Genomic DNA, 22,349 nt, shown 5'->3' on the forward strand with positions numbered 1-22,349 from the left:
TGTGAGGGTGTTGCTATCAATTGTAGTCAATTGTGGTTGGTCTTTGTAACAAAGGGACGTAAAAAAATGTTTTCCTCTACGGAGAACTTCAAGAATAAGTCTACATGCAACCTCCACTGGGTTATACTCAAGTCAAAAATGGAATGGTTTGCAAGCTACACAAGGCGAATTATGGATTGAAGTAGTCTTCACAGGCTTGGTAAGCCAAGCTAAGTTTTGTGTTAGAATAAGTAGGATTCACAAGAAGCAATGCTGATTCCTCCTTATTTATTCGAAATAGTTCAAGTGGCAAACTTTTGGTTCTTATATATGTTGATGACCTTATCATCACTGGTGACAATGATGGTGAAATTGATGCGTTGAAACACTCTTTACACCAGACATTTGCCATAAAGGAAATTGGGAGATTAAAGTACTTTCTTGGTATTGAGATGGCCATATCTCACAAAGGGTTATTTCTCAATCAAAGAAAGTATGTTGTTGATCTGCTCAATAAAGCTGAGTTCTTTGATTGCAAGCCTACCATCACACCTCTTGACAGTAAATTGAAGATTGACTTGACTAGAGAACCTCTTAACAATATAAGCTACTACCAAAGATTGGTTGGCAAGCTTATATATCTCACTATCACACGCCCCGACATTACCTATGTTGTTAGCCTAGTCAGTTAGTTCATGCATGGTCCCACAATGCAACACCTTCAACTTGTCAAACGCATTCTGCATTATCTCAAATGATCAATGGATAGAGGCATTCTTATATCAAAATATCAGTCCACTGAAATCAATGCCTACACAGATGCAGACTAGGCAGTTAATGCCATTGATAGAAAATTCACTACAGGATATTGCACCTTTGTTGTGGTTAATCTTGTGACATGGAAGAGTAAGAAACAACAAGTTATTGCTAGGTCTAGTGCTAAAGCTAAGTATCGAGCAATGGCAGCCACTGCATGTGAATTAATTTGGCTTAAAAGCCTTGTTTCAGATTTAGGGTTCTCAAGTAAAACTCCCATGTCCCTCATATGTGATAATCAAGCTGCCATGCGCATCGCATCCAATCCTATCTTTCATGAAAGAACCAAGCACATAGAGGTGGATTGCCATTTCATCCAAGCTCCAGTTGAATCCCACATCATCCAAACTCACTTCACTCGAAGCCATGACCAATTGGCTGACCAATTCACAAAGGCAACATATACAACATTACTACCATGACCATCACCACTCGACTATTAAATGAATACACCTGAGCTCTATTTACCCCAAATAGAATACTAATAACAGAAATTTATAAGTAAGAAAATCAAAGCTTAATTTTATTGATAATTGAACAACAAATAAAAGAAAGAATGTATATGTTATACATCTGTTACAGTGATATCCCAAGTGGGATTAATCGAACACGAACAAATATTAAAAGAATGAAGTCTGATGGCATTTGCCCACGTACTCTTGAACCATCATTAACTTTTTACAATTTACAAATCCAAACACTACTAAATTAAAGAATCATGACTTCATCAATCATAGGGTGATATTTATCAGTAGGTATTTCCAGCAGGCTCATTAGTTGACCTGCTTGCTTGGCGAAGCAGCTTCTCTTCGGAGAGTAGTTTAGCAAACCTGAAATCATAATTAATTAAGTTCCAAATTTTCATTAATAAATAATCATTACAATATATACATGTGCATTATATATGTGAATAATAATTATGTTATGTACCTTGTAAGAGCCTCTGCATTAGTTTCATGCTTAGAAGCCTCAAACCTGCCGCTGTCCAAATTAACCCTGGAAACTGGTTGTTTCAATAACCCTTCACCAACTTTCACAAGATTGGCCAAATTTTTCTTTGTTGCTACATCTACAGAAGATACTGTCCCGTGAAGGGTATCGTCCTGCATTTGTTTCCACGAAGGGTATCAGAAATGTTGTTTTGTGTGTCTAAACCATATTACTAGACAAATTAGACTAGCAGCCATGGATAAAATACATTTCAGATGATGATTTCATTACCTGAATTCGAAGATAGTTTTCTTCAGAATTAAAGGCTTGAAAAACGCCAGAAAGGTGAAGATCAACCATATCGGCGCTTGCTTGACTGAAAACGTCAATGATCGGGGTGGAACCACCGCTGGTTAACCAATTCAAGAGGCCCCATTTGGCTGCAGCAGATGCATGGTATTCCCGTTCAGCTTTTGATGAGCCAGTTCCTAATGATATTACTAGAAATCGTCCATAGTCCACACGTTTTACGGGAACGATATCTGAATTCTCCTTCTCTATTTCGTTTACCACTTCACAAATAGCAACAAATGTCTGCAAGGTAAAAAATGTTTAAGCTATTTTCTAATTAAACCAATTCTATTATAAATGAAACCTTAGATTACAGTACAACATTCTCTTGTCTGCAATCTATAATAAAAATAATATAACAGAAAATAGGGGTTTGAATCGTGTTATAATATTTACCGGATTATTTGCAGCCACGCCGCCATCTATAAGGTTATATTCTCTAACTGTTCCTGCAGCATACTTGGTTTCAAAATAATGAGCTGGAAGGTAAGTTGGTGCTGCTGAGGTTGCAATGCATATGTCGGAGAGTAAGGCATCGGTGCACGGCTTCTTTTCCACCTGGTAAAAAACCACATACATGCCCATGCGTATTAGATATCAACTACATATTTTTAGTAATTTTCTAAACTATTTCTTTGGAGATGATGAAGAAGTGAAATTTCCAAATAGAAGAAGGTGATCAAGTACAAACCCTGCAGCTGGAGAAGACAACTGGCTGGAGATTCCGAATGTCGAATGTGGGAATGACAACATTAGTCAATGTGTTGTGCAACTTGTTGTTGCCTAATTTTTGCCTGATCAAGCCATGCAGATACTTGCCGTTGTATTTTGGTCCTGTTAGAGCTTTCATAATCTTTCTTGTATACGGAAACCAACTGTAAACAGAAGTAATATATTGACTATAAAGAATCTTAACCATATACAGTAGCAATATAGTAACAAAATAATAAATTTGAAATTTAACACGTAATCCACAAATTTGAAATTTAACTTCTTGTAAAAGCATTACATCTTTTGGGGGAAGATTTTAGGGCATTCACTTAGGTAGAAGTCCTTAAGATCTTTGGCAGCAAACAGTGGGCGGTCATTCTCGTTTGGGGTTGTGAGCATGGCTGTCACAAGACCACCGGTGCTTGTTCCTGCGATCACATCGAAGTAGTCGGCAATTCTTGCATCCTCACCGTCCAGCTTCTGCAAACATTAATCTCAATTTACTACTTCTAAAATAAAAAAATATTATTATTGAGGGGAGGGGAAGGATTTGAAACTATTACAATACGTTAGGAAAAGAAGAAGTTTTAGGACCTAAGGCACATGGAAACCTGACACCTACCTACTACTTGATAATACATGACATTGAACTACGTGTTAACTAGTGTATTACGCATGACGGACGTTGATTAAACTATGTGTAATTATAATTTTGTTACACGCAAATGTGGAATGACATGGTGTGTATGCATTCACATATTGCAAAATTAACCTAATCCGGCAGGGGAACTTGAGACCTCTTCGGACAAAGTTGGAGATAAGTACATGACCGACAAAGTTAACATAATATTGTTAATCACATTACCTGAAGTTCAGATTCAAGAAAACCAAGGATGGTGGCTGGAATAAGGCCTCTTATCCCGCCACCGTCGATGCTGAGAACTGTGATGAGCTTTCTACTGGTTATTTCCATTAGACAGTTTGAGAAAGAGAGAGGGAGATAGAGCCTGAACAATTGATAAGCTAGAGTTCTTAATTTGGTTGTGATTTCTCCTTGAGAGTAGTTGGTATTTATAGACTTTAGCTTGGTAGCTTGCTTGCGCGAATACGTATACCATTGGTTTTCCAGGAAAGAACCTCTCCCTTTAGATAGTTCATTTCCAACATGGTCACTAACATATTAAACTCATGCTGAAGGCTTTAAGCTCATCCTCCACCTCAGCCCAGCTCCCTAATTAATCCAGAAATTTAGAGGACAATTAACTGAGTTTGAATCATACTTAAATATAGAGAATGAATTTCGCATGCAACTTTTTCTCCTTTTGTATACCCTGTTTATTTCTTTCTACTCATTCTCCTTTATTTTATTTGATTGAAGTTCCAAAAATATAAAAATAGGAGTGTCTATGCAAAGAAATGTAGCGTGAAAATTATTTCTCTAATTATAAAAGTCAAATTAATGTATACTAGTCTTATATATGTGAGAATTTCAAAACGTAATACAAAAATTATTAATTTAGCTAGCTTTTATGATCATAATCCTCGAGGCTCTTCCGTACAGGATGTAAACATGAATACTTCTTCGTGCTAGTTGCATATCCTGCGCATGCAATATTGACCTGTTATTCAGGACCACTAGTGGCCAAGTAGCGGTCCCTCTAAAATTTATACATATCTCGATGTCAGCATATGCATATATGTGGGAATATATAATATAACTGGTTTTATTATTCATGTCCTCGTGCCGTCTTATTTATTCGTTCAATTCAAACAACAGAAAAAACGTCACCCGTATTACTGTTGCGTCAACCAAATGGTCCATGGCCCCAAAAGCCAATTCAACAATCAGCTTGATACATAGGACGACATGTAATCGATGGTTTTATCCAATCATACTATATTTATTTATTTAAGGTGAGATAAATTATCTTTCTTCTTTTGCAAGTTTTGAATCACCCTCTCGCTGTTGAATTAGGACTTTCATCTCCTTATGTTTTTATTTTTTATTTTTTTACATTCAGAAGAATTAAAATTAACCAAATGTCCGGTATGTTGTGAAAGGGAGAGACAATATTTATTTTAGTTTCAAAAAACAATGGCTTGAAGTTTGAACTGCTATAAACTCCAAACAGTAAATTTGAGTCTAAAAGGGAATGCACACTATCTTGCCTAACCCAACATCAGCGAAAAGTTTTGGAAGGTTTCTTTTTAATTTTATTTTTTTTATATTGAGACACATACGTACAATTTATTATGACATTTTTGGCTCTTACATGTAATGCATTCTTTCTTAAATGGAAACGTGGAAACATTTCATTGTATAGTGTAAGAATGAAATTCATAATCAACTAAAAACCCTTATCTGGATTAGAACTGCAATTCGTTGAGCAATCTTTTGAGTATCTACATTTGTCCTTGTATCCTGACAACTCCATAGCAAAAACAAATGATCTTCTACTCTTTTTCACTCATCATCACAACTCTATTCAATGGGGCTAGAAGGGTTATTTCTGGGTGCCGAATGTGAGAGCAGTGACCCTTGTTATATAGTAATAGAGGTAGAATCTGAGTAGGGAACTTCCCATCATGTAATTCTACTCAAACAAGACTTTATCGCCTAAACTTTAGATTCGTATCTAATTAGGTTTACTAATCGTATCAAGACTTCTATAGTTATAAAAACCTAGTAATACACTCTCCTCATTAGCGTATAAGTATTATTAAAATCAATCTCTGCAATCCTTAATCTATAAGAGACATTACATACAAGTGTGTAGCTCTAATATAGTCTTACATATAAACATCATAACTAGAACCCTTCATTTTCATATCTAGAAAAATTCATTCAATTTAAAGACCGTTTAGTCATTCATAAGTGTTGAACAAATCAATGGTTATGGTGATAATTAAGCAACGTACTTATAATAACGGTCAATTTGTATGATCTATATATATGGATGCTAACAGTCTTCAAATTGAATGATTTTTTTTCTAAAGATGATCTTTAGATAATGATTATCAAACAGAATGGTGTATATGTCATCATGATTATCAAAGATGATATTTGTATGATCTATAGATAATGATGTATATGTCATCATGTATGGAGGAGTAGCTTGATGTAAACTAGAAGAATGGAGAGACATTCAATGAAGGTTATTTATTGTTGCATATCCCGAAAGTTAAGGTTTTTTATTTTTCAGCTTGTTGGAGTTAACATAGCTTTAGTATGGCATGTCAATTTTGGACCCACATAACACACATACGCTTTTGAATTGATGTGTAGTCAAACTACAACAAACATTGTATTCATGCTATTTTTTCCACTTCACGCTAATCCATATATTTAAGGTCTGTGTTCTGCCACAAAATAAGAGGTGATTACTGTGATTTGCACTGAATTAAGAAGTTTGAAAATTTCAAAAAGAAATAAAAAATAAAAGAAGAAGAAAGAAAAAGCTGTGTGTGGGAGTTCAGGAAATTAATCCCAAAATCTCATCATTTCACTCTGCATATTCGGTTTAATATCCTCCAAATATATACGTAATGCTGCGTGACTAGGATGCCTGCTTCTTGTAATCGTATTTTTGATACTCTTGCGTACATGATGAAGAACATAGTGTGGAGCCAAAAGTGATCAAAATAGGTATTTATTCAAAACCTATTTCATTCATCCTCATCAAATCCTCCTCACAAGGTAACCTCCAAATATTCATTCAAAATAGGATTAATTAATTGATTTTCTAATTAATCAATTAATTTTCTAATTAATCAATTAATTTTCTAATTAATTGCAAGATATTATAATTACACCCTAAAACCACTAAATGTGGCCGGTTCCCACCTCTCCAAAAGGGGCCGGCCACACCCCTATAAATACCACTCCATTTTTCCAAAAAACCTAAGTGGAATCCTCTTGCAAAATTCTCTAAATTCTCCAAACACTTTTCTCTAAAAAATTCTAACTTTGGCATCGGAAGTTCTTCGGCCAAAATCCCCCCCCCCCAATTCATCGTGGGCGCGTGAGGCTCTTAGCATTGACCTAAGGTGTTAATTATCACCACTACAATATTAGCTTTAGGTGGCGGATGATGGTGGCGGATATTAGAAAAATCATGTCGGATAAAATATATCCGACACATCATTTAATTAGTGACGGATATTAGAAAAATCATGTCGGTTATATCCGACATAAAGTCCTGGCGGATATTTAATGGCGGATATAAAAAAAATCCTGTTGGATATTTAATATTTTTGAAGATTTTGGTGGTTTTGAAGTTAAATTTGGCGGTTATAACCGACAGAAATTGACTATTTTATTATTTTACTTTCTGGCGGTTATTATTTTAGTATTCTGATGGTTATAACAGACATAAATGAATATGTTATATTGATTAAAAATAAATAAATAAACACATATTTAAAATTATTTTTTTCACTCATGACCCTAAAGTCTAATGAACCCAATTCCCACGAGCCATAAATTTTCTGAGAGAATAATAACAACAGACTACAATCTGAAGATCTATCATTTTTGTAATAAGGATTATGCTCCCTCACAAGCAAGCAACAAGATACAAAGAAATTCAAACAATTTTTTTCAATGCGTCACAAAGCACATTGTCTAGCACATAAACACACATGAACATTTGGTGTACTCTATCATGTCTGATTTTATTATTTTAAATTGTTATATTGATTAAAAATAAATAAATAAACACATGTTTTAAACAATTTTTTTTCACTCATGGCCCTATCGGATATAACCGACACGAACAAAGTAAGATTTTGGACGACCGCCAGAATAATCTCTGAATATTTTTTTTTATGCGATTTTTTACACATGCTATCTCGGAGTATATACAAACATATCTGACGGTTGGATCGTTGAAACCAATTTCGTAGAATGCATATCCTATCAAATTGATAGATTTAACAAGCACTTAAGAGTTAATGTTATACTTCCAATAAGTATAAAATAAGATTTATCCACTAGTGTAAATATTTTAAATTGAAGATTGAATTTATTCATTACATTCTTATAGGGTCGAGGAGTGTAGCTGTAAAAATCATCAAAATCGGAGCTAAAATAACCGTTAATTTGTGATTTTTCGTTTATAACTGTCGAAAACTTTTGCTCTGTTACCTAATCTCTAAATGTTTGTTTTTTTGTTATTTTTTACATATGCGATCTCGGAGTGTGTACAAACAAGTTTGACAGTTAGATCATTGAAAAAGTTTCGTAGAATGTGTATCGTATTAAAACGATAGATTAAATAAACACTTAAGAGTTAATGTTATACTTCAATTAAGTATAAAATCCACTATTGTAAATATTTTAAATTGAAGATCAAATTTATTCATTGCATTCTTATAGGGTCGAGGAGTGTAGCTGTAAAAAATCATTAAAATCGGAGCTAAAATAACCGTTAAATTGTGATTTTTCATTCATAACCGTCGAAAACTTTTGTTCAGTTACGTAATTTCTGAATGTTTGTTTTTTACAATTTTTTATGTATGCAATCTCGGAGTGTGTACAAATAAGTTTTACGGTTGGATCATTGAAAAAAGTTTCGTAGAATGCATATCGCGTCAAAACGGTAGATTAAACAAACACTTAATAGTTAATATTATACTTCCATCAAGTATAAAGTAAGATTTGTGGTATCTACTAGTGTAAAAGTTTTAAATTGAAGATCAAATTTATTCATTGCATTCTTATAGGGCCAAGGAGTGTAGCTGTAAAAAAATCATTAAAATTGGAGTTAAAATAACCGTTAAATTGTGATTTTTCGTTTATAACCATCGAAAACTTTTGTTCCGTTACGTAATCTCTGAATGTTTGTTTTTTACAATTTTTTACGTATGCAATTTCGGAGTGTGTACAAATAAGTTTGATAGTTGGATCGTTGAAAAAGTTTCGTAGAATGTATATCATGTCAAAACGGTAGATTAAACAAACACTTAGAGTTAATATTATACTTCCATCAATTATAAAGTAAGACTTGTGGTATTCACTAGTGTAAATATTTTAAATTGAAGATCAAATTTATTCATTGCATTCTTATAGGGTCGAGGTGTGTAGATGTAAAAAATCATTAAAACTGGAGCTAAAATAACCGTTAAATTGTGATTTTTCGTTTATAACCGTAAAAAACTTTTGTTCCGTTACGTAGTCTTTGAATGTTTGTTTTTTACGATTTTTTACATATGCGATCTTGTAGTATCTACAAACAAGTTTGACGGTTTGATCATTGAAACTAGTTTCGTAGAATGCATATCTCCGTTAAATTTGCCTAAATTTGTAAGTGGGAAAAGTAATTTGTGCTAAATATGTATTTATATTTTTCAAGTATTGATTAGATAATATTTAGTTTGTGTGATGACATTTTCAGTGTACAATTATCTTTTTGTTTCTTTATTGCATATTTTACATGGATTATTATCTATTAAACCAAACAATTATTTATTTAATTTTTAAAAATGTATTCTATTTAAATACATATTATTTATTAAACCAAACAATTATTATTTTATTTTTTAAAATCGTAACAAAATTTTGGGGAGAAATTAAAATTTTTGAAGGGAATGTTGGAAGGATTTTTGCTGCATTTTTTTTCTATGAGTTATAATCGACGGTAATTAAAATGTTTCTATCGATTTTATATTTTAAAAATTATTTCTGCCGGTTTTAACTACAGTAATTAAATTTTCCAGAATAAAATGACGCTCTCATTTTGCTAACTACAAAACTCTCCCTCCTCCCTCACATTCACTCCCCAAAACCCTCTCTCTCTCTTTCTCCGAGTCTCCGACCCAAAACCTTGCGAATTCAAACAGCGCCAGCCATGGCGGACAAGGAGAACTGCCTGCGTGTCACGAGGTCGATGAAGAGAAGGCCCGAGGTTGCAGTGACCCTGGAGCAGCCGGCCACCAAAAAACGCGTGGTGTTGGGAGAGCTCCCGAATGCCGTCGTTCTGGCGAATAAAATGTCCGGGGCGGAGAAGCAGATCCAGAAAGGCAGCGCCAAAGGCAAGGCGAAGAAAGTAGTGCCCCTGACCAAAACGATACAGCAGCCGGAGGCGGCCAAGGACGTTGATGCGGTGTCGGATAACCACCAAATGTGTGCGCTGTATGCTCGTGACATTTATGAGTATCTTCAGAAGCTCGATGTAAAGGGTTATCGAATTGTAGCTTTCTTTTTTAAATTAGAATTTATTGGAAAAATGGGAGCTGGGTTTTGTTGATTTTTGGGTTCTTAATTTATCTGTGGGTTCTGGTTGCATTGAAATTTGAATTAGGGATAAAGGCTAAAGCTTTCTGGTGAATAGTTTATGTCATTTTTTATTAGCCAAAGATTAAGCTATACATAGGAACTTCTGGAGTATCTGTAGTCTGGGGTTGGTTTGAAGTGGAATTTACTGGAAAATTGGAGGTGGGTTTTGTTAATGTTTGGGCTTTCAATTTACTAGCGGTTCTTCTGGTTACTCTGAAATTTGAATTAAGGATAAAGGCTGAAGCTTTCTGGTGATAGTTTATGCAACTTTTGATTAGCAAAAAGTTTGACGCTTAATTTAGCAAGTCTCGTAGTATTTTGTTTTGGTTTGAATTGGAATTTGGGGGTTATTTTGGGTTTTGGGGCATCTGGGCTAATGGTGATGATGGGTTAACATTCAGGCGGATGAAGATCGAAGACCTTTACCCGATTACATGACAAAGATTCAAAAGGATGTCACTGCCAATATGAGAGGAGTCTTAGTGGACTGGTTGGTTGATGTTGCAGAGGAATATAAACTCCTTTCTAACACTCTTTTCCTCACCGTTATGTATATTGATAGATTCCTATCTATGAATGTTCTCAACCGGAAGAGGCTTCAGTTACTTGGTGTTTCTTCGATGCTCATTGTCTCTCTGGGATGTGATTATGCTACTTGATGTTGAGGGTCAGTTCATGTGAAAGTGCAGTGAATATGGAAGGATATGGAAAATGCAGAAAGTGGTTTATATTTTTTTAATTATTAATATATTTTTTGTCGGTTTTAATCGACATAAATGCTCTTATTTATTTATTATTAATAAATTCTTTTTTGGATTTATTCGACATAATTTTTGTCGGTTTTAATATTTTCTGTAGATTTTAACAGACAGAAATGCTCGGATTTATTTATTATTAATATATTCTCTGCTTGGTTTTATTTATTATTAATATATTCTTTGTCGGTTATATGCGACACAATTTTTGTCAGTTTTAGAGTATCTTCTGTCAGAAAATTCATTTCCTGACATTGGCAATTCTGTCGCTTATTATATCCGCCACTGCATTCATTTTTTGTCGGATTTTGCTTAAAATCCGACAGTAATATACGTTTTTTGTCGGTTTTTGGACCGCCAATTATAGATAATTTTGTAGTAGTGTGTTTTTGTAGGTGCATTTTCGTCTAAGAATAAGAATGAAGAAATTTGCATCCACATGTAGACTGTAGTCCATGTTTTTAAAATGAAAGCTTAATTTTATTGAGGAACCAACAAACAAGCAACAAGTTAACAAAAAGAATGAATATATCGAATACAGAGAGATCTATTAGAGTGATATCCCAACAGGATTTATTCGAACACAAACAAATATTGAAAGAGTGAAGTATATATGGTGGCCATTTGCCCCCATACCCTCGAACTATCAATAATTTATTGTAATTTACATTTCCAAACAGTATAACTTAAAGAATTACGACTTGTTATCGTCTTAGGTAACAATCAACCAGTAAGTACTTTCAGCATGCCCGTTGGTTGACCCTGCTTGGCAACTCGTCTTCTCTTTCGAGAGTAGCTTAGCAAACCTGAAAATTATAGTTAATTATATGGTTAATTAAGTTACAACTTCCCACTGATCATCATTTACATAAATAAATCTGCAAGTTTAACGATAAATGTTTTACCTTATAAGAGCCTCTGCATTTGTCTCATGATTAGAAGCCTCAAATTTACTGCTGTCCAAATTAACCCGAGAAACTTGTTGTTTCAATAGCCCTTCACCAACTTTCACAAGATTGGCCAAATTCTTCTTTGTGGCTATATCCACAGAAGATATGGTCCCATGAAGGGTATCATCCTACGTTTGATATTGTTGTGCTTTGAAAAAAAAAACAGTTTCTGCTGTGCTGTGAGAATAAGCTCATTTTTGCTGCTTCACGTTTTCAGTTTTTTTTCATCCAAAACTGTGAAAATGAGTTGTTTTTAAGTATTTACCAAACACATTTTTTAGGTCAGTTTTTTTTTATACCCACTTTTTATAAATGCATTTCGCATGATAAGTTCAGTACCTGAATTCTAAGATAGTGTTTTTTTTTTTTTTTTTTTCTCTTTAGAATGAAGGGCTTGGAAAACTCCAGAAAGGTAAAGATCAACCATGTCTCTGCGCTTGTTTGACTGAAAACATGAATAATTGGAATGGAGCCACCACTGGTTAACCAATTCAATAGGCCCCATTTTGCTGCTGAACGTGCATGGTAATTCAATTCAGCTTTTGATGAGCCAGTTCCTAATGACATCACTAGAAATCTCCCATAGTCCACAGGTTTCACGGGAAAGACGTCTTCTTTATTTCGTTTTTCATTTCACAAACAGCAAGTAAAGTCTGCAACACAAAGTATTTTAAGTGTTTAAGTTATTCTAAACGCTAAGTTTACTTTTAAAAGCAACGGTGTAGATTGAGAGTCTCTGGCAATATATATAACTCCTCCTCTAATATTATACATACCGGATTATTTGCAGCCACGCCGCCATCTATAAGGTTGAATTCTTTATCTCTGCCTGCAGCGTCCTTGGTTTTAAAATAATGAGTTGGAAGATAAGTTGGTGTTGCTGAGGTTGCAATGTCACATCCCGGCCCGGACCCCCACCACAACCCGGGCCCGATCCACCACCGTAGCACGATATTGTCCGCTTTGGGCCCCGACCACGCCCTCACGGTTTTGTTTCTGGGAACTCACACGAGAACTTCCCGATGGGTCACCCATCCTGGGAGCACTCGCACGCCCTGATCTAGGTCGGGGTGTGTCATGCAATGCATATGTCAGAGAGTAAGGCATCGTAGGATGGCTTCCTTTTCACCTGTCAATCAAAATAATAAGCATATCATATTATATTACAACCATATAAGTAATTTGCTTAAATAATTTTTGGACATGAACAAATTTTATAGTGCTTCCACATATAATTTTGGCATATACTAAAAAATCTAGAAATAGTGAATATATCATAAAGAAGGTGAAGTACCCTATGGTTGGAGAAGATGGTTGGCTGGAGATTCTTGATGTCAAACGTGGGAATGACAACATTAGTCAATGTGTCGTGCAATTTTTTGTTGCCCAGTTTTTCTCTGATCAAGCTATGCAGATATTTTCCTTTGTATTTTGGTCCTGCTAGAGATTTGATAATCTTTATTGTATAACGAAAAATTGGCCTGTCTTCCAACTTGATGTGAAATCGGCCTTCCTTAATGGTGAACTACTTGAGCAAGTCTACATTGAGCAGCCTCCTGGTTATGTGATAAAAGGTAATGAACATAAAGTTTACAGACTGAAGAAGGCGTTATATGGACTGAAGCAGACACCTCAAGCCTGGTACAGTTGTATAGAATCACACTTTGAATAGGCAGGTTTCAGCAAATGATCATATGAGCACACTCTATTCATCAAGTCTGGAGAAGGAGGTAAAATCCTGATAGTTTGCTTATATGTTGAAGATCTCATTTTCACGGCCAATGATGAGGCTATGTTTGTTGATTTTAAGAATTCTATGATAGCTGAATTTGACATGATTGATCTGGGAAAGATGAAATATTTTCTTGGTATAGAAGTAATGCAAACAGCCACTGGATTTTTTATTGGGCAACAGAAATATGTTCAGGAGGTTTTGGAGAGGTTTCACATGGAGAATTGTAATCCAGTTGGGACTCCAACTAAATCGAGATTGAAGCTCACAACTGATCTTGATGGAGAAAGGGTTGATAGTACTTACTTCAAACAAATTGTTGGAAGTTTAATGTACTTGATAGCCACTCAGCCCGATATTATGTATGTAGTGTGTCTGATTAGCAGGTATATGGAAAGACCAACTGAGTTGCATCTTAGAGCTGCTAAAAGAGTGTTTCGTTACTTGAAGGGAACAACGGATTTCTACAAGAAAAATGGAGGATCTATTTTGACTGGTTTCACTAACAGCAATTATGTTGGTGATTTAGATGATAGGCGGAGCACATCTGGCCATGTGTTTATGATGGGTTCAGGTGCCACATCATGGGCATCAAAGAAGCAACAAGTTGTTACTTTGTCCTCAACTGAAGTAGAGTTCATAGCTGCAGCAACTTCTACATGTCAAGCAATTTGGTTGAGAAGGATTCTTGAAGAGTTACATTTTTATCAACATGGGCCTACTGTGATTCATTGTGATAATAGTTCAATTATCAAACTATCCAGGAATCCAGTTTTACATGGAAGAAGCAAACATATAGATGTGAGGTATCATTTTCTTCGTGATCTTACAACTGAAAAAACCATTGATTTGATTTATTGTCGAAGTGAAGACCAAGTTGCAGATATCCTGACCAAACCTCTAAAGCTGGAAGCATTTGAGAAGCTGCGTGGATTACTTGGAGTTTGTTCAAGTTCCTTTTTAAACTGATTGCGTAGATGGCATTCAGTTTAAGGGAGGGTGTTAAGATATTTAGTTGTTTGTTTTTCAATAAATTCCTGTTTGTTAGGAAGTATGTTGCTTTTACCTATTCCATAGCAGAATCCCAAATTAGTCGGAGTTGTTAGTCATGGGATTAGATGTTGCTTTATTTTCTAGCTTTTAGTTCTTAGCATTTGTATTTAATTAGACTTCAAGTCAATAAATCAGTATCGCATTCCTTTTACTCATTCTGCAGATAACTCAGTTTTTAGTTTTACAACATGCCGGAATGAGTCCTCTTATTCCGCCCCCATCGATACTCAGAACTCTGACTATCTTTCCTAAGACTGGGGGGCGCTCTACGCTACCGCTTCTTTCCATCAGATAAGAGAGAGAGAGAGAGAGAGAGAGAGAGAGAGAGAGAGAGATTTTTGAGTTATGCTTTGAGAGAAGTCGTCTTGGTATTTATAGACTGGAACTTTCGTGCATGCGTGTTTCTGCATTGTAACCCATCTTCCAGGAAATATGCAACCTCCCTGAATTGCCGAGCTCTTCCTTCAGAAATTAGGCGAATTAACTAATGTATAGCTATATTTAATTGACTCTTTAATTATAGGTGGGACTGATAATTAATTCTAGTCTTTATAGATTGAGTAACCAAACGTTACACAACAATCCGGCAAGCTCCCATATACGATTAGAGAGATACTTGACTCCAGAAGAATTATATAGAAATTTCCACACAAATTACATCATAGCTAATTCAAGGAATTTTTGTTTATGATCAGTAACTGTTTATATTATTTAACACTTTGTATAATAACCTCTATAAGGAATTTTTATTTCAGCCTCCCTCCAGACTTGTGGCCAGGGGAAGGCTTAAATGTTTATGTGAGTCTTTCCGGCCCCTAGAATAGGTGGATAACCGTGGCTTGCCATCAGTTGTCCTTTTTTTTCTTTTCTTTTTTTTAAGAAAAAAACTATAATAAATAAATAGATGGTTCGTATTACTTTTCTCAATTCCGATCATTTGACATTATACATTTCGATGACCAAAATCTCGTACCAAATTTTATGGAGCCAATGTCCAGCTTGATGAGGCTCTTGCGTATGTAATATACTCCTGCATGCAACATTGACTTGTAAATGTTCATGTAGTCCTCAAGGGCTTATATATAGGGCAACGTTAGGTAGACCAAATTTTTAAACCAAATTTATAAACTGAATGGTGTGTTCCAATAGTAAAATAAGTACATTAATCAATACTTAAGTAACAATCCAATTATCAACAACCATATCATTTAATTTACAAAATTAAGTTTCAAAATTTTGTCTCTCTAGCGTCACCTTACCTTTATATATATGCTCATGCATAAATGGGAATAACTATTGAAATAAAATTTGGGAATAACTATTCTGAAGCAAAAAATAATCCTAAAATTTTTAGAGCTGACCCATATATTTTTACCAACGAATGACGATAATGCTCTTATTCAATTGGTGAGGCCATATTTATTACGCACACAACTTTGTTGAAGACCTGAACTGCTCGCAAGTGTTCCTTTACCACGGTGGTGGAGAGGAGTGTTGCCTTTACACCACGGCATGGGTTCAAACCCGTGGGCTTCCTAATTTAACAAATCTATAGTTTGACAAAAAAAAAAAAATAAATAAATAAAAGGACTTGAACTACTCACTACATTCTCATCAACCTCCCCAAGAAAAGTCAAACATATTAAAGATAAGATTAATCACCAAATCTTATCTTTAATTAAATGAAGACCGCTCCCTCAAAAAAGTCAAGTAAGGAATCACAACCAAAATTCAATCAGAGCCGGATTTTACAAAATATTATTATTCAATAATATCTTCGTGATAATTATTTCCTACTCCATCTAATAGATGATATGGCTTGGCCAATTAGACGATGACACGTGCATGACAAACTCTACACATGTGGTGGATCCTATGATCTATAAATACCTCAGTCTCCGCCAATTTCTGATAAGCGAGACATCAAATTTTTGCGACCACAACCATATATTTCATTTATTCAATGTCATGCAGCCGTGTTTCATTAATTCAGTTCAACAAACAGAAAAAGCGATTGAATTTATTCCATGTCATTGTCAACCAATTGGTCTCACATATGCCAGTAGGCAGTAGCCAATTCAACAATATCAGGTTGGCACATAGGTTAATATGTAATTTTATCCAATAGGACTTCAAAATCTTCTTTTTAAAGAGTGTGAAGAATACCATCTCTTAGCTTGTAAATAATTAGACTCTAACACGTGCCCAAAAAAAGGTACCAAAACAGTCAGATGTTGGTTTTAAAGGCAACATATACACCATTACTACCATGACCATCACCACTCGACTATTAAATGAATACACTTGAGCTCTATTTACCCCAAATGGAATACTAATAACAGAAATTTATAAGTAAGAAAATCAAAGCTTAATTTTATTGATAATTGAACAACAAATAAAAGAAAGAATGTATATGTTATACATCTGTTACAGTGATATCCCAACTGGGATTAATCGAACACGAACAAATATTAAGAGAATGAAGTCTGATGGCATTTGCCCACGTACTCTTGAACCATCAATAACTTTTTACAATTTACAAATCCAAACACTACTAAATTAAAGAATCATGACTTCATCAGTCATAGGGTAATATATATCAGTAGGTATTTCCAGCAGGCTCATTAGTTGACCTGCTTGCATGGCGAAACAGCTTCTCTTCGGAGAGTAGTTTAGCAAACCTGAAATCATAATTAATTAAGTTCCAAATTTTCATTAATAAATAATCATTACAATATATACATGTGTATTATATATGTGAATAATAATTATGTTATGTACCTTGTAAGAGCCTCTGCATTAGTCTCATGCTTAGAAGCCTCAAACCTGCCGCTGTCCAAATTAACCCTGGAAACTGGTTGTTTCAATAACCCTTCACCAACTTTCACAAGATTGGCCAAATTTTTCTTTGTTGCTACATCTACAGAAGATATTGTCCCGTGAAGGGTATCGTCCTGCATTTGTTTCCACGAAGGGTATCAGAAATGTTGTTTTGTGTGTCTAAACCATATTACTAGACAAATTAGACTAGCAGCCATGGATAAAATACATTTCAGATGATGATTTCATTACCTGAATTCGAAGATAGTTTTCTTCAGAATTAAAGGCTTGAAAAACGCGAGAAAGGTGAAGATCAACCATATCCGCGCTTGCTTGACTGAAAACGTCAATGATCGGGGTGGAACCACCGCTGGTTAACCAATTCAAGAGGCCCCATTTGGCTGCAGCAGATGCATGGTATTCCCGTTCAGCTTTTGATGAGCCAGTTCCTAATGATATTACTAGAAATCGTCCATAGTCCACACGTTTTACAGAAACGATATCTGAATTCTCCTTCTCTATTTCGTTTACCACTTCACAAATAGCAACAAATGTCTGCAAGGTAAAAAATGTTTAAGCTATTTTCTAATTAAACCAAGTTTATTATAAATGAAATCTTAGATATACAGTACAAAATTCTCTTGTCTGCAATCTATAATAAAAATAATATAACAGAAAATAGGGGTTTGAATCGTGTTATAATATTTACTGGGTTATTTGCAGCCACGCCGCCATCTATAAGGTTATATTCTCTAACTGTTCCTGCAGCATACTTGGTTTCAAAATAATGAGCTGGAAGGTAAGTTGGTGCAGCTGAGGTTGCAATGCATATGTCGGAGAGTAAGGCATCGGTGCACGGCTTCTTTTCCACCTGGTAAAAAACCACATAAATGCCCATGCGTATTAGATATCAACTACATATTTTTAGTAATTTTCTGAACTATTTCTTTAGAGATGATGAAGAAGTGAAATTTCCAGATAGAAGAAGGTGATCAAGTACAAACCCCGCAGCTGGAGAAGACAACTGGCTGGAGATTCCGAATGTCGAATGTGGGAATGACAACATTAGTCAATGTGTTGTGCAACTTGTTGTTGCCTAATTTTTGCCTGATCAAGCCATGCAGATACTTGCCGTTGTATTTTGGTCCTGTTAGAGCTTTCATAATTTTTCTTGTATACGAAAACCAACTGTAAACAGAAGTAATATATTAACTATAAAGAATCTTAACCATATACAATAGCAATATAGTAACAAAATAATAAATTTGAAATTTAACATGTAATCCACAAATTTGAAATTTAACTTGTTGTATAAACATTACATCTTTTGGGGGAAGATTTTAGGGCATTCACTTAGGTAGAAGTCCTTAAGATCTTTGGCAGCAAACAGTGGGCGGTCATTCTCGTTTGGGGTTGTGAGCATGGCTGTCACAAGACCACCAGTGCTTGTTCCTGCGATCACATCGAAGTAGTCGGCAATTCTTGCATCCTCACCGTCCAGCTTCTACAAACATCAATCTCAATTTACTACTTTAAAAAAAATATATTATTATTGAGGAGAGGGGAAGGATTCGAAACTATTACAATACGTTAGGAAAGAAGAAGTTTTAGGACCTAATTAAGGCACATGGAAGCCTGACACCTACCTACTACTTGATAATATATGACATTGAACTACGTATTAACTAGTGTATTACGCATGACCGACGTTGATTAAACTATATGTAACTATAATTTTGTTACATGCAAATGTGGAATGACATGGGTGTGTATGCATTCACATATTTGCAAAATTAACCTAATCCGGGAGGGGAACTTGAGACCTCTTCGGACAAAGTTGGAGATAAGTACATGACCAACAAAGTTAACATAATATTGTTAATCACATTACCTGAAGTTCAGATTCAAGAAAACCAAGGATGGTGGCTGGAATAAGGCCTCTTATCCCGCCACCGTCGATGCTGAGAACTGTGATGAGCTTTCTACTGGTTATTTCCATTAGACAGTTTGAGAAAGGGAGAGGGAGATAGAGCCTGAACAATTGATAAGCTAGAGTTCTTGATTTGGTTGTGATTTCTCCTTGAGAGTAGTTGGTATTTATAGACTTTAGCTTGGTAGCTTGCTTGCGCGAATACGTATACCATTGGTTTTCCAGGAAAGAACCTCTCCCTTTAGATAGTTCATTTCCAACATGGTCACTAACATATTAAACTCATGCTGAAGGCTTTAAGCTCATCCTCCACCTCAGCCCAGCTCCCTAATTAATCCAGAAATCTAGAGGACAATTAACTGAGTTTGAATCATACTTAAATATAGGGAATGAATTTCGCATACAACTTTTTCTCCTTTTGCACACCCTGTTTATTTATTTCTACTAATTCTCCTTTATTTTATTTTATTGTAAGTCCCAAAAATAAAAAAAAGAAATACCCATGCAAAGAAAATGTAGCGTAAAATTATTTCTCTAATTATAAAAGTCAGACTAATGTATACTAGTCTTATATATGTGAGAATTTCAAAACGTAATACAAAAATTATTAATTTAGCTAGCTTTTATGATCATAATCCTCGAGGCTGTTCCGTACAGGATGTAAACATGAATGGTTCTTCGTGCTAGTTGCATATCCTGCGCATGCAATATTGACCTGTTATTCAGGACCACTAGTGGCCAAGTAGTGGTCCCTCCAAAATTTATACAAATCCCGATGTCAGCGTATGCATATACGTGGGAATATATAATATAACTGGTTTTGTTATTCATTTCCTCGTGCCGTCTTATTTATTCGTTCAATTCAAACAACAGAAAAAACGTCACCCGTATTACTGCTGCGTCAACCAAATGGTCCATGGCCCCAAAAGCCAATTCAACTATCAGCTTGATACATAGGACGACACGTAATTGATGGTTTTATCCAATCATACTATATTTATTTATTTAAGGTGAGATGAATTATCTCTCTTCGTTTGTAAGTTTTGAAACACCCTCTCGCTGTTGAATTAGGACTTTCATCTCCTTATGTTTTTATTTTTATTTTTTTTACATTCACAAGAATTAAAATTGTGACATCTCACATCGCCTAGGGGAGTGATCCTTATATGTATATTCTCATCCCTATCTAGCACGAGACCTTTTGGAAGCTCACTGGCTTCGGGTTCCGTAGGAACTCCGAAGTTAAGCGAGAAGGGGGGCTAGAGCAATCCCATGATGGGTGACCCACTAGGAAGTTGCTTGTGAGTTCCCAAAAACAAAAGTGTGAGGGAATGGTAAGCCCAAAGCGGACAATATCGTGCTACGGTGATGGAGCGGCCCGGGAAATGATCCACCCCGGGCCGGGATGTGACATTTGGTATCAAAGCCTAACCCTGGTCGTGATGTGCCGACGAGGACGTTGGGCCCCTAAGGGGGGGTGGATTGTGACATCCCACATCGCACAGGAGAGTGATCCTTATATGTATATTCTCATCCCTACCTAGCACGAAGCATTTTGGGAGCTCACTGGGTTCGGGTTCCGTACGAACTCCAAAGTTAAGCGAGAAGGGGGCTAGAGCAATCCCATGATGGATGACCCACTGAGAAGTTGCTCGTGAGTTCCCAAAAACAAAACCGTGAGGGAATGGTAAGCCCAAAGTGGACAATATCGTGCTTCAGTGGTGGAGCGAGCTCGGGAAGTGATCCATCCTGGACCGGGATGTGACAAAAATTAACCAAATGTCCGGTATGTTGTGAAAGGGAAAGACAATATTTATTTTAGTTTCGAAAAACAATGGCTTGAAGTTTGAACTGCTATAATCTCCAAACAGTAAATTTGAGTCTAAAAGGGAATGCACACTATCTTGCCTAACCCAACATCAGCGAAAAGTTAACCAAATGTCCGGTATGTTGTAATGCATTCTTTCTTAAATGCATTCTTTACATTCACAAGAATTAAAATTAACCAAATGTCCGGTATGTTGTAATGCATTCCTTCTTAAATGGAAACGTGGAAACATTTCATTGTATAGTGTAAGAATGAAATTCATAATCAACTAAAAACCCTTATCTGGATTAGAACCGCGATTTGTTGAGCAATCTTTTGAGTATCTACATCTCTCCTTGTATCATGACAACTCCATAGCAAAAACAAATGATCTTTTACTCTCCTTCACTCATCTTATCACAACTCTATTCAATGGGGCTAGAAGGGTTATTTCTGAGTGTTGAATGTGAGAGCAGTGACCCTTGTTATATAGTAATAGAGGTAGAATCCGAGTAGGGAACTTCCCATCATGTAATTCTACTCAAACAAGACTTTATCGCCTAAACTTTAGATTCATATCTGATTAGGTTTACTAATCGTATCAGGACTTCTATAGTTATAAAAACCTAGTAATACACTCTCCTCATTAGCGTACAAGTATTATTAAAATCAATATCTACAATCCTTAATCTATAAGAGACGTTACATACAAGTGTGCAGCTCTAATATAGTCTCACATATAAACTTCATAACCAGAACCCTTCATTTTCATATCTAGAAAAATTCATTCAATTTAAAGACCGTTTAATCATTCATAAGTGTTGAACAAATCAATGGTTATGGTGATAATTAAGCAACATACTTATGTTAAACGGTCAATTTGTATGATCTATATATATGAATGCTAACAGTCTTCAAATTGAATGATTTTTTTTCTAAAGATGATCTTTAGATAATGATTATCAAAGAGAATGAACGGCTATGATTATGACTTTTGTACGACAAAATGATGTTTATGTCATCATGTATGGAGGAGTAGCTTGATGTAAACTAGAAGAATGGAGAGACGTTCAAAGAAGGTTATTTGTTGTTGCATATCCCGAAAGTTAAGGTTTTTTATTTTTCGGCTTGTTGGAGTTAACATAGCTTTAGTATGGCATGTCAATTTTGGACCCACATAACACACATACGCTTTTGAATTGATGTGCAGTCAAACTACAACAAACATCGTATTCGTGC

At 35.4% G+C, this 22,349-nt stretch overlaps 1 protein-coding gene and 3 pseudogenes across 1 annotated transcript; 1 reads left to right on the plus strand and 3 right to left on the minus strand.

Annotated features, from left to right (window-relative positions):
- Positions 1–1,543: 1,543 nt before the first annotated feature.
- Positions 1,544–3,966, minus strand: LOC103957044 (annotated as a pseudogene).
- Positions 3,967–9,539: 5,573 nt separating this feature from the next.
- Positions 9,540–10,958, plus strand: LOC103957043 (putative cyclin-A3-1). The gene is made up of 2 exons (XM_009369105.2): positions 9,540–9,959; positions 10,465–10,958. The coding sequence occupies exons 1-2, from the start codon at positions 9,636–9,638 to the stop codon at positions 10,720–10,722; spliced, it is 582 nt and encodes a 193-aa protein (XP_009367380.2). The 5' UTR covers positions 9,540–9,635; the 3' UTR covers positions 10,723–10,958.
- A 495-nt stretch (positions 10,959–11,453) lies between these two features.
- LOC103957114 lies at positions 11,454–14,872 on the minus strand (annotated as a pseudogene).
- A 2,032-nt stretch (positions 14,873–16,904) lies between these two features.
- Positions 16,905–19,578, minus strand: LOC103957041 (annotated as a pseudogene).
- Between the last annotated feature and the right edge of the window lie 2,771 nt (positions 19,579–22,349).

The sequence above is a fragment of a genome, unplaced genomic scaffold (assembly GCF_019419815.1).
Source record: "Pyrus x bretschneideri cultivar Hongxiangsu unplaced genomic scaffold, Pyrus_bretschneideri_v1 Contig1, whole genome shotgun sequence".
NCBI lineage: Eukaryota > Viridiplantae > Streptophyta > Magnoliopsida > Rosales > Rosaceae > Pyrus > Pyrus x bretschneideri.

Excerpts from the sequence above, each read along its gene's own strand:
- LOC103957043 (XM_009369105.2), top strand. The coding sequence starts at position 9,636 with ATGGCGGACAAGGAGAACTGCCTGCGTGTCACGAGGTCGATGAAGAGA. Across the intron at positions 9,960-10,464 it reads AGTATCTTCAGAAGCTCGAT|GCGGATGAAGATCGAAGACC; the intron begins GTAAAGGGTTAT and ends GTTAACATTCAG.